Below are 14,076 nucleotides of genomic sequence, written 5' to 3'. Positions count from 1 at the left end.
AAACCAATTACTGCATAATGTTTATTCAAAAAAAAAAATTACTGCATGATGCTTTGTAATGCATTATGACGTTTCCAATTCCAAAAGCTGTTAGTGTCAATCATAAATACCAATAGTTGACATTTGGCGTGGACATTGTTTACTACTGAACCATCTATTCATTATTCCAATTTTCGATTAGCAATAATATTAATAAGTAATAATTTTTCTTTTATTCAAAATCATTAAGTTCCATAAATATTTGAAATTTGACTTGTTATATAGATGACAGTCAATTTCAAATTCGAATAGCAATAATAAGTAATAATTTTTTTTGTAATCACAATGAAATATCATTAAGTTAAATGAATGTCACGAAATTTGACTTGGTATATAGAAATCAATGCACAATTTCAAATTGGAATAGCAATAACTACCACTAATTTTTATTTTAATCACAATGAAATATCATTAAGTTACATGAATATCATTAAGTTCCATAAGTATTTGTAAACTGTTTTATGTTGACAGTAAAGTTTTAAGTGAAAGGGTAAAGGTTTATTCAGATGCATTAATTTTGATCATTTTTAGGCATGCCAGGCGCACCAACATTTACGACATAGAGGGAATTGAAAGTCTGTTTTGATTTATGGCTGAAATCATGCATCTCTATAGTCTTAAGTTTGACATGGTATATAGAAATCAATGCACAATTTCAAATTCGAATAGCAATAACCACCAATAATTTTTCTTGTAATCACAATGAAATATTATTAAGTTAAATGAATGTCACGAAATTTGACTTGGTATATAGAAATCAATGTACAATTTCAAATTCGAATAGCAATAACTACCACTAATTTTTCTTTTAATCACAATGAAATATCATTAAGTTACATGAATATCATTAAGTTCCATAAAAAACTTCAGTAAAGTTTTAAGTGAAAGCATAAAGTTTTATTCAAATGCATTAATTTTGATCATTTTTAGGCATGCCATACGCACCAACATTTATGACATAGAGTGAATTGAAAGTCTGTTTTGATTTATGGTTGAAATCATGCATCTCTATAGTCTTAAGTTTGACTTGGTATATAGAAATCAAAGTACAATTTCAAATTTGAATAGCAATAACTACCACTAATTTTTTCTTTTAATCACAATGAAATATCATTAAGTTAAATGAATGTCACGAAATTTGACTTGGTATATAGAAATCAATGCACAATTTCAAATTCGAATAACAATAACTACCACTAATTGTTCTTTTAATCACAATAAAATATCATTAAGTTACATGAATATCATTAAGTTCCATAAAGAACTTCAGTAAAGTTTTAAGTGAAAGGGTAAAGTCTTATTCAAATGCATTAATTTTGATCATTTTTAGGCATGTCAGGCGCACCAACATTTCCGACATAGAGGGAATTGAAAGTTTGTTTTGATTTATGGCTGAAATCATGCATATATATAGTCTTAAGTTTGACTTGGTATATAGAAATCAATGCACAATTACAAATTCGAATAACAATAACTACCACTAATTTTTCTTTTAATCATCATGAAATATCATTAAGTTACATGAATATCATCAAGTTCCATGAATATTTGTAAAAGGTTTTATGTTGACAGTAAAGTTTTAAGTGAAAGGGTAAATTTTTATGTTGACAGTAAGACAGTAAAGTTTTACACGGTGCATTTTTAGAATATAACAGCTTGGCAATAAATTCACAAAACACCTGCTTCAAATGCATTAATTTTGATCATTTTTAGTGAAAGGGTAAAGTTTTGTTCAAATAGATCTGCACTTGCTGACTGTATGCAATCCGAGAATTATAATATGTGGCTTATTAAAATTTGAATATGTTCCATTGGAAAGATAATAACATTAATTGCATTAAAATGAAAAGATAATTCAAAACATCAAAATGGATCTAAAAACATAAACCCTAAGAACTTAACTCTATCAATTGCACTGCAGACATCAAACTCTCACAACAACCGTCATAAAAATACGCTACCACTATAAAAACATAAACCCTAAGAACTAAACTCCATCAATCACCCCATTTCAGCCGTCATAAAAATACGCTACCACGATTCCTTTCAACCATAACCTCAAAGTGGTTGTTGTTTGGGTTGACAAAAGTGGCGTAATCACCTAGTGATGCACCAAAATCAGAGACAAAGGTTTTTGGCAACATAAGTGCACCCTTGAAAACATATATATCCAAAATTAGTAAGAGAGAAAAATGATCAAATGAACTTTTAATTTGAAACGTCACAACTTTAAAAAAACAGTATCAGTAATCTTGCACTCACATCTGTTACACGGAACTTAAGTTGAAGAGTTCTAATCCGTTATAGGATTTGGATCTAATGGAGCTGAAAAAGATCAAAGATTCAAAGAAATTAGTGCAAGCTGAAAAATATAAACGAAACAACACATAAGAGATAAAAAAAAAAGCGAAGATGAAACATTGTACCCTTCAAGCATTGCAATGCTAAGAGAGTTAGTGCATCACTTTCCATTGTTAAGTCTAAACTGTTTTGATGTAAAAATGATGGTAGGAGAGGATAATTGGTATGCAAGCGTTAATATTGAAAGTTTCTCAAGTTAACATGAGGAGAGGATATGGTTAAAAAGTCTGTAGGGGATTGTTAATCGAATTGGCATTAACTCCGTTTTCAATTGCCATTAAAAGTGTGTTATTCATTTTCAATTGCATTAAAAGTGCATTATTCGTTTTCAATTAGCATTAACTAAGTTACATGAGAGAAAATGAGGAGTTTGAATATAGAGATTGAATCAACGGGTGAGATTAGATTAGCATGTTTAGGAGGGAAAAATGCTAGGGATTAGGGCAAATTAGGGCAACATGTTTGCTAACCAAGTGGCGTAGGAAAACATATATATCCAAAATTAGTAAGCGAGAAAAATGATCAAATGAACTTTTAATTTGAAACGTCACAACTTTAAAAAAACAGTATCAGTAATCTTGCACTCACATCTGTTACACGGAACTCAAGTTGAAGAGTTCTAATCCGTTATAGGATTTGGATCTAATGGAGCTGAAAAGATCAAAGATTCAAAGAAATTAGTGCAAGCTGAAAAATATAAACGAAACAACACATAAGAGATAAAAAAAGCGAAGATGAAACATTGCACCCTTCAAGCAGTGCAATGCTAAGAGAGTTAGTGCATCACTTTCCATTGTTAAGTCTAAACTGTTTTGATGTAAAAATGATGGTAGCAGAGGATAATTGCTATGCAAGCGCTAATATTGAAAGTTTCTTAAGTTAACATGAGGAGAGGATATGGTTAAAAAGTTTGTAGGGGATTGTTAATCGAATTGGCATTAACTCCGTTTTCAATTGCCATTAAAAGTGTGTTATTCGTTTTCAATTGCATTAAAAGTGCATTATTCGTTTTCAATTAGCATTAACTAAGTTACATGAGAGAAAATGAGGAGTTTGAATATAGAGATTGAATCAACGGGTGAGATTAGATTAGCATGTTTAGGAGGGAAAAATGCTAGGGATTAGGGCAAATTAGGGCAACATGTTTGCTAACCAAGTCTAGCTTTTATAATAAAGGATAATATAAATACAGATAGATATATAGGAAATAGTTTTCGTACCCAATACACTTCACCTATTCACTTTAAAAGGTGAATTTCTAGCCACTAGCCATTTGACAAAAAAAGATACAGAGGAAATAAAAAAGTGAAAGTAAGAGATTATTTAGTAGTTTGTTAGTAAAGAAATTGAAAGTTTAAATATTTGCGTGTTCCACTAATTAAATTGAGTCTTGTGAATTTTCTCATGGACTAAAACGAGTCTTAATCCAAAGTTTAAATATCTATCTCTTTGGTGTAGAATTTATTTCTTAATTTATTTTTTACTCCCTTAGGTCTTGTTTATAAGAGACATTTGAGGTAACAAAAGTTGATATATCTGATTCAAAATTTAGACTAGATACATAAACTTTTATTCATTCAAATGTCTTTTAGAAAGAGGCCCGAAGACAGTAGCTCTTTAACTTACGCCATTAACCTTAAGACACTAGTTAACATGATCTAAAAAAAATATTATCAACAAATCAAAATCATAAAATTAATAAAAATATTTGACTTTTACTTTTAACCGTCTCTACCCTACTCTAACATCACAAGAGTTTAATTTATATATATCGTTCACTCTTAGACATGCATTATGTGAGCTGTTATTAAATCATTTGATAAGACGCCGCAAAGTCATATTTTTTAACTCAGTAAATGACGTGATAACACATCATGAAAGATTATGTAAAACATTTGTACACCAACAATGGATATATATATATATATATATATGAGTTTAATACTAGTGTGTTGACAGTTCAAAACAATTTTGCACACACAGTCAGGGGCGGATGCACATTGGTGCCATGTGGAGCTAAAGCTCCACATGTTTTTTCCTTCCTTTTTTTGTTTGTTATAATTGATAAAACACAAGAATTAACTCAATAAATAACTCTCTTTTTCCCTTTCCCCTGAGTCTTGCGCGCCTCTTGCCCTCTTCTTATCCTCTCTCTCAACTTTCAATCTCATCCCCTTAGTTTTGGTGATTTGTTCTGTGTGGTCTGTCACTTTAGCCGTAAGCATTTTTGGCTTGCATAGTGTTTATTTTTATGGAATTGTTGAGTATTGGGTTGGCAGGTGCTTGCTCTTTTGCTTTTAGCACCTTTGTAAGAGCGTACACTACTCTATTTTAGACTATTTGATCCGCGAATTTTTGTGTTTCTTACACAATCTTGACGAGAATAATATTTTAAACTACTGTATTATTTATTTGAAATTTTAGCTCCACATGTCCTTAAAGTCTGGATCCGCCCCTACACACAGTCAATCAAAATATTTATATTTTTTTAAATTTACGTGGCAATTCAGAATGGTTTTGATTGATTATATATGCAAAATTGTTTTGGATCGTCTATGCACCGTCATTAATCTCTGAATAAATTAAGGCTGCTTACATGAACACACAACTTAAATTTACACTGACAGTGCATAAGACGCACGTGCCAAAGGGAGGTGTATTGTCAAACGGTGGTGTATCGTCAATCCGACGACTCATAACGGAGTCTGAATACTTTTCTTCTCATTTTGTTTCCGCTTCTTCTCTTCGCTTCTCATCTCACCGTCGACGACGTCGTTTCGTTTTCGCTCCTCCACAGATCTACGGCGAAACCACCGTTTCCGATTGATCTTCTTCCGGCGAACCTCTCCGTCGGTGAAATTGGAAGTTGATACACTGGATCGGAGATGCCGGTGGCTGCTTCCGCTGTTTACTTCTTGAACCTCCGTGGTGACGTTCTCATCAATCGTCTCTATCGCGACGATGTCGGGTAAAATCTCTTCCTCCTCCTCCTCTCTCTCTCTCTCTCTCTCTCAGTAGAGATCTTCACTGATGAAACGAAATCAAAATGAACCGTTTCTATGTTTTCACACTCTCAAATTTGTTATGACCTAGTTTTTGAGTTCGGATTCTGAAGAATGATTTGTGCTCATAGGAAAATTATTGAGAATTTCTTGATTGAAGCGTGTATGTTATGGCATCACAGTTTCAATTTTCGAAATTTTTCTTGTGCTAGATATGTAGAACATTTTAGTGTAATGCAGCTAGGACTAGTTTATAATATTAACGCCTCTTCGGGAAACCCTTGAATTTGTCTGGTAATATGCAGGAGAATATGTTTACCGGAGCGATTCCCGGTAATGTTACTTCATGGACTGAATTAAATGAGTTAAACTTGTAGCTTTACCGGTTTAAATTTCCCACCGGAATTTTGTAATTTGGCTGATTTGATATCCCATGATCTTGCCGTTTCCGGTTGAGTTAATGAACCTAACGTTGAGGTACCTACCGGTTATAACTATAAAGTTTTTTGTCGTGTCTAATAGGTAACCCGGGTTTATGTACTAGCAATGTTTATGAAAATATTTTTTCTTGTTTGAAACACAATCCCTTTTCCGTTGCTATAATTGTTTTAGTTTCTTTTGTTGTATCGGTTTTTGCGTCTCTTTTGTGGTTTTGAAGAAAAAGTACCCTTCTTTTGTTGGAAAATCCAAACGGGCTTTTATGACAACCGTGTTTCAGAGAGTAGGGTTCAATGAAGAAGATATAATTCCTTTTTTAACAAATGAGAATTTATTAGGAGGGGGTTCGGGTCTGGGTTTTAAAGTGAAGGTGAAAACGGGTCACATAGTTGCGGTGAAAAAACTTCGGGGTGGTAGTGGAACACACCAACCTGATACAGAATCTGTGTTTGAGTCAGAAATCGAAACATCGGGCAGAAATATAATTTATAAAAGAAACTAGGACTAGTTCATAATATTAAAGCCTTTTCGGGAACACTGGATTTGTTGATTGAGTTGTTAGAGGTTAATTTATGATACTATTGAGTGCTTGACTGTATGTTATTATTTGTTGCTTTACAGGGGAAATATGGTTGATGCTTTTCGGACGCATATAATGCAAACGAAAGAACTTGGTACCTGTCCTGTGAAGCAGATTGGTGGATGCTCTTTCTTTTACATGAGGATCAGCAATGTCTATATTGTGATTGTTGTCAGTACCAATGCTAATGTAGCTTGTGCTTTCAAGTTTGTTGTAGAGGTATTTAACATCTGATTTTCATTGCCATTTATCTGATGTTTGGCTTTGTCCATTACATTATGATGATTCATTTTGTATTCTATCCATCCTTTGAACTCTATCTGAGACGAAGGCTTTAATGTCTTTGTTGCTTGTGCATAGGATTTCTCTGTGCATCTTATTCTTGATGCTTGATTATAATTAATATTTGCATGTGATTATATAAATGATTGTTGTATATCTTATTTTCTCTGAAGGCTGTTGCACTATTCAAATCATATTTTGGTGGCGCTTTTGACGAGGATGCAATTCGCAACAATTTTGTACTTATTTACGAGCTTCTAGATGGTATGTAATCTGCATGTTGATGAATTAAATTCCTTTAAAGTTTAATTTTGGTATTGTTTTGTAATACCTGCCACCGCTGAAAGCTAATGCAAGGATTTTAGTTAATAGTGCTGTTAGTTAGGAGAATATTTTCTAGCTATGTTCTTATATCTTGCCAAGTTTTTTTTAATGAATCGAAGAGTTAGTGATTTACATTTGTGAAAGTGATGGACCCTTGATTTTAGAAGGTGCATTCTATGTCAATATAACTAATAATAAGGGAAAAAGGGACGAGTGGAGGAAAAATACTGGGAGAGATGCGGTCATGCAAGTGTGAATTGAGTGGGGGTCAGAGAGTGTAAAATGCCAGACGGTTATGAATAGGAGATGGGGTATTTTGGAATCATGGGAGATGGCAAGTTAGCATTAAGAAGCTAGTTCTCGTGTTTTCCAATTTTCTTCTTTTTTTTACTTCATAGTTTCCAAACTTCTCATTTTACGCTGTAATAGTTACGATTCTTCACTTTTGAGTATCAACCATTATTCATTTGTCTTAGTAGTAAAACCAAACATTCTCCTTGGGATGATTTTTTTTCTCTATCTTTCTGGTTTGCATAAAAAATTGGGTACTTATATGAAGAGGACGATGCATGAGCATTATTATGTGCCTTACAAAATTTATAATTAGAAGTTGCTTGAAATATATGAAATAAAACACACATATGGCACCGTTCACTGTTTTTTTTGACACAGTTTATCGAACTGGGTCGTTATATGTTAAAAAGATAAATAATCCTCTTGTAAACTATTACGTTTATCTTGTAGTTGACAGAAACTCTAGGCTAGCTAAGGGTGAGATACATAGTTTTCGTTGAAACTTGCAATTTTCATTCCTGTTGCAAACTCTAAGTTATATCAGTAATAATTGTTCGACCAAAATGATAGTCATAATTCCATCAGCTCTAGGGAATTTAATGTAAACTACCTTGGTTAAAATAGATAAGGTCTAAATATGTTTTTTGGTCCATGCAAATATCACACTTTTGTTTTTAATCCTTGCAAAAAATTCTTTGCTTTTAGTCCTTGCAAATATACCACTTATTGTTTATGGTTCTTGTTGTTTTGTTTTAGTCTCTCAGATTTTATATTGTGCCTAACTCATCCTTACAAAACCCGCTTGTAAGGTGAGGGCTGCCCATGCTTTATAAACACCACACATGCCATATCTCTAAGCAATGTGTGACTAAATTCACCCGTCACACCCAACACAATGAAGGTGTTGGAGGCTGCAGTGAAGGCAAGGCAAATGCCACAATTATGCGGCTAGGGGCGGGCCGCAATGAAGGCGGAATTTCCAACATAGTCCCTGGAATATTTGTTTACGTTGAAATTGGTCCCTGTAATATGTAGAGAATTTGATTTTAGTCCCTCCAATATGGGCTACTTAAGGACTAGAATGGATGTTACACTCACACATATCACCGTGACCAATTTCAACTCGAACAAATTTTACATGGACTAAAATAAAACAATAAGCAAACAAAAGTAAAATGCGATATATTTGCGAGGATTGAAAGCAAACAAAAAAATGTATAGGGACTAGAAGCAAAAAATGGTATATTTGCATGGACCAACAACATATTTAAGCCAATAGATAATAACCCAGGGAACTGCAGTGGTAGTAGCTAATGTTTCGCGCTTGTGTATTTGAAATGAAACCGCAGCAGTGCTTTTGCTTGATAACTTAATAAGGTGTTTTGCATTGTGCATCTATCTATTTTGCTAACAGGTTCAATAACTTTGTATAACTATAATGAAAGACCATGTATTGTTTTTGCGACAACATATTTATCATTTGTATCATTGGATGGGTTAGTGATAACTACTTGCACGTATTTGCAGAAATCATGGACTTTGGTTATCCACAAAATCTTTCACCGGAGATCTTAAAGCTTTATATCACTCAAGAAGGAGTCCGTTCCCCTTTTTCATCCAAGGTTAGTTTGCACGTGCTTATGTAAATACCTTGAAATAAGGACATGGTCGCAGATGCGATAGGACACAATCATGTTCATGGCGCATACAAACATTGTTTTTTAAAAGGGAACCTTGGAGAGTAATATTTGCCTACTGATATATACCAAATTTCAAGATAATACGCACAAGAAAATTTTGTCTCTGTAATTCATTTTTTTTTTTTTGGGGAGGGGGACATCCCACTGATATCTGTTCGTTATGTATCTCAAGTTATTGGTTCAATTTTTTCTTTGTTTTATTGTTTTTATTTCTTAATATGTATTGTCTGTTGAATATTCCATCAAGTCCTTTATTTCCTTTATTAATGCGTGCAACGGTTGGGAGAAACAGGCATCAGAGAGACCTGTTCCAAATGCGACGTTACAAGTTACGGGTGCTGTTGGTTGGCGGAGAGAAGGCCTTGTATACAAAAAGAACGAGGTGGATTTTCTACCATCTGATATCCATTTTTTATGATTATTTCCATTCTATTACAATTTTACAACATTGTATATTACAGGTGTTCCTAGATATTGTGGAGAGTGTGAATCTTCTTATGTCGTCAAAAGGTGAGTTATGATCACGTCCTTTGATTGCGCTGTTTACTAGATTGCCTGCTAACTGTTTTATGGTTTTAGGCGTTGTTCTGCGCTGTGATGTAACGGGGAAGATTCTTATGAAGTGCTTTCTATCTGGAATGCCTGATTTGAAGTTGGGTTTGAATGACAAGATTGGCCTTGAGAAAGAGTCACAACTTAAATCACGCCCTACTAAAAGGTATTTATCATCTGGACATGATTTCCCCACATTTTTCCTCCCGATGAAATTTTCCTTTGACATTTTTATGTAAAAGTTGTGCTTATGTCTTTATGTTACCATAGTAAATAATATGGTTGCTGTTTTCACTTTCTCATTTTTCCAATTTGGCCCTTTTAACATGCTGTACTGGGAAGACATTAGACCCTCCTGTTTTGTTTGCTCTAATATTCTGATAATTTATTTATCAACAAATCTATTTTGCAGTGGCAAAACTATTGAGCTTGATGATGTCACTTTCCATCAATGTGTAAATTTGACGAGGTTCAACTCGGAGAAGACTGTTAGTTTTGTGCCTCCAGATGGTGAATTTGAACTGATGAAGTAAGCTCATGCCTGTTGATTCTTGTTTTGTCAAATTTTATGAACCTACACCAAAAATATCACACACACACCTTTGTAGGAAATAGGACAAGTGGGTAGAAGGGTTTGAAATTCAATCTCTCTGCCCCCTTTAAACCATTTGCTAGTTACTAATTCAAAGCCACTCTCCGAGCTTCTGTTAACTTTTGTGCTAGGCACTTGATATCCTATTTCGTGGTAGATCTTCATCACCATCAAACTTTGATAGGGAAACGGATTATTGCATCTCTATGTTATGATTTAATTCTCCTTTGAAAGAGCTTTGTTCCACCTAAGACACTCCTATAGTCCACCTTAAACAACATTGAGAGCTTAAGTGAACATGGAAAATATTGATTACAATTGCCCCATTTTCACCCAGTTCTCTCTTTTTTCTTTTTGGTCAAGTAGCCTAGTGGCTAGAATTCACTTTTTAAGGTGAATACGTGGGGTGTCCAGGGTTCAAACCTCGACCCTTGCATATTATAATGCATTGTCCCTACCAACTGAGCTATGCTCACGGGGACTCACCCAATTCTCTTTATTACCAAGGATAGAGTCACAAGGTTCACTTCATTGGTGATCCTACTTATGGGCGTCTAGTACTCCATTTTATCAAGTTATACCCATCCTAAGAAGTTGACATATATTGCTATCAAGACTTGCAACATTGCGAAAGTTTTTATCTTTCCAAAGCAGCGTGTCTCGACTGCAAATTGGTAGATCAATTATAACTACTAGATAAATAAATGAAAACTGTGACATAACTCCCGTTATTAGGGAAGCGGATCCTCTCAATCCCCTCCCCCCCTTATGTTTCTTAATAATCTCCACCTTTAAAACTCTAACTCCCGTTATTAGGGAAGCGGATCCTCTCAATCCCCTCCCCCCCTTATGTTTCTTAATAATCTCCACCTTTAAAACTCTTTTTTCCTTAATCCTCTTTCTCCCTCCCCTTGAATGGATGGTAGAGGTTTCAATGGACCCTCATATCACATGAGAGGATCCATTCCCCATTAGCTAGTTACACATACGCAAAGTAAGTAGAAAATGAAAACCCAGCAAAAACCCAATTTTCTAATACCCAGTAAAACCCAAAGTTCTTTGTTACTTTCTTAACATCCAAAGCTTGTTTGCTCTTGGCAATCATATCTGAGATGAGATGAGAGGGGGAGACTTAGGAAATGAGAGGAATATGCAATCAGATGGTTTGTGACTTTGATTTGGGAATTAGAGTTTAACTTTAGTTTTAGTTTTGATTATGTTTTTTTTTCCTTCTGAAAATTTAAGGGGTTTTCTGGGTTTCAATGAGATATGGGAGAAGGAAAAAGATAAATATGGATTTTTTTCGGGGTTTATCCGGCCACATGGCTTATTTTTTGATGGAAAATCTTTGAATGGGCAACAGTGCAAGCTGATAATAGCTTGAAGGTTAACGATGCAGACACATTGTAATAACACAAAAGATCAATTCAGAAAAAGAAAAGAAAAAAAAAACTTAAAGGGCCTATCCAGGAAATAGGTCAAACTTAAAAGACTGCGGGCGTAATTTAGCTTACATGCTATTACCTGATATTTTCCTGGAATTTTTTTTTCTGTTGATGCTGTTCACAATTTCCTGGACTTGTTTCATTTATTTAGAAAGTTTTTTATAATTCCTTTATTCATGAAAACTATACATCAAACCATTATTATTATTTTTTTTTTGAATTTAAGTAGCTTTCATTAACATGACTCGTGATAGGATATTTTGACATCAATTGATCCATGTACCCCACATCACCAAGTGGGAAAATATCTTTATTGTTATTGTAATGTAGTTGTTATGCTCCCTTTGTTGTTAGATTATTTTCTTTGATAGTTTTTGTACCATTGAAGTGATAGTCACCTCCTTGAGAATGTTGGCATGAAATTCAAAGCTGATTTTTGTATTTGAAAGAAATTTACTTTATCAATTTGCATCGCTTGGTTTTACACAAATCACAAGTAATATAGGATCGAATTAATTCTTAATGGTGCCAGTTTTTTGACTAAAAGACTTTTATAATATCAGGTATCGTATCACTGAGGGTGTTAATCTTCCCTTCAAAGTATTGCCAACCATCAAGGAACTTGGTCGAACACGGATGGAAGTAAATGTTAAGGTTTGAAAAATTTAATGTTGTAGGTCAAATCGAATGAAGGTCAAATATCCTCCAATTGTTCCTTTTGTTTATTTTTTAACATGTTTTTTCAGGTAAAGAGTGTCTTTGGTGCAAAGATGTTTGCACTAGGGGTTGTTGTCAAAATTCCTGTGCCAAAACAAACAGCAAAAACGAGTTTCACAGTCACATCCGGTCGAGCAAAATATAATGCAGCTATTGATTGTTTAGTTTGGAAGTAAGTGTCTTGCTTTATTATGATTTCTATGTGAAATAAAGGTCATTGAAATTGGCTATTGAGTATGATTTAGTAAACAACTGAATGAAGTGTTTATTCATAAGTATTTATATTTATGTATCAGCTGTAAGCTATGTCTATAATCAAATACATAACCTGGTTAAATTATTTTCATATAAGTTGCATGCTGTCTTCATAGGATATTATTGAGAATTTATATAAGCTAAAAACAACTTAATTTGCAGGATAAGAAAATTCCCTGGGCAAACTGAGCCAACCTTGAGCGCAGAAATTGAACTTATTTCTACGATGACTGAAAAGAAATCATGGACTAGACCACCTATTCAGATGGAGTTTCAGGTCTGTTATCAGTTTCTTCAACACATCCCATGAAAATAAGATGAAACATCCTGATTTTACCGTAGAAGTATTTGTGAAGGCTTATTCATGAAATCTGTTGGATGTGTAATTTATCTTAGCTTAGTTAGTGTCAGGTTAAAAATATGTTATTGAGTGAAATTCTGGATTAGAACCTGTGTATTCATCATCAGATTTGCATATACTCTTTTGTTTTAGTTTGCACTGGCAGACACGGTTTGCAGCATATGCACTTCTTCAATTGCATCTTGATAAAAAATTATTCTTTTTCAAACGCTATTCTCATTTTGGGCAACTGTTGTTGTGGTTATTGTTCCTCCACCGTAGGCAAAACTTTTGAAGTAATATGTCACATTCACCTGCATGGCACATCTCTCTAAACTTGTCTTTCGCTTTATGCAGTAGCTTGATCTACCTATCTTATTTCTATTTAATGCAGGTTCCCATGTTCACAGCATCTGGTTTACGTGTCCGTTTTCTTAAGGTATCTGTCATGTATTAGTATGCTCTTTATTTATTTATTTATTTTTTTTTTGCATCTTTTTGAAACTCATTGATTTTATCTAATTTACTGAAGGTGTGGGAAAAGAGTGGGTACAACACTGTTGAATGGGTTCGCTATATCACAAAAGCAGGATCATATGAGATTAGGTGCTAGACACATTGGGATTTCTGGTTTCAAACTTCAGGGATTAATTGGTGGAGATTGATGCAATCTCAAATAATTAAAGGTGCAGTTCAATCTAGGTATCCCATTATTGCAGGGTGTTTTTTCTTCAAGGTTGAGGTGTTTCTCATTCATTATATTTTGCGTGTGAAAAATCAGTTTAATATTTTTGGTTTCCAAAGCCATCTTGTTAATGGAAACATAAATTGATTCTCTCTATATCCCCTGTACACATTGTATTGTATTTTAATGATAATGTTTATTGAGTGATGCATTCTGTAATTTTTGTATGGTATGAGATTGCTTCGATGGAAGACATCCTCTCGACAGAAAGATAATAAAGGTGAAACTATAGTAACGGTAATCCTTTATGAAAAGGGTTAATTATGTTTCTAGTCCCTATAAAATAGCGACCTTGTAAGTTTAGTCCTTACTTAATTTTAATAGCATTTTTAGTCCCTATAAAAAAAAAATTTACTTATAATTTTAGTCCCTGCTAAAACAAAGTTTGATTAATTATCCTTAAACTCTTA

General features: G+C 33.8%; 1 protein-coding gene across 1 annotated transcript; it reads left to right on the top strand.

Annotated features, from left to right (window-relative positions):
- Window positions 1–5,095: 5,095 nt before the first annotated feature.
- LOC146919583 (Clathrin adaptor complexes medium subunit family protein) lies at window positions 5,096–13,825 on the top strand. Its single transcript, XM_085713014.1, has 13 exons — window positions 5,096–5,368; window positions 6,462–6,639; window positions 6,876–6,966; window positions 8,848–8,942; window positions 9,313–9,402; window positions 9,482–9,530; window positions 9,600–9,738; window positions 9,985–10,101; window positions 12,173–12,263; window positions 12,356–12,498; window positions 12,744–12,858; window positions 13,316–13,360; window positions 13,454–13,825. Exons 1-13 carry the CDS (start codon window positions 5,286–5,288, stop codon window positions 13,532–13,534), a joined length of 1,317 nt encoding a protein of 438 aa, XP_085569140.1. The 5' UTR covers window positions 5,096–5,285; the 3' UTR covers window positions 13,535–13,825.
- The last annotated feature ends 251 nt before the right edge of the window (window positions 13,826–14,076 follow it).

This window comes from Medicago sativa, chromosome 5 (genome assembly GCF_051527215.1).
Source record: "Medicago sativa cultivar Bolivia chromosome 5, Bolivia_mono, whole genome shotgun sequence".
NCBI classification, from domain to species: domain Eukaryota; kingdom Viridiplantae; phylum Streptophyta; class Magnoliopsida; order Fabales; family Fabaceae; genus Medicago; species Medicago sativa.
The sequence above is the reverse complement of the archived record's forward strand: the minus strand, read 5'-3'. Positions and strand labels throughout refer to the sequence as shown.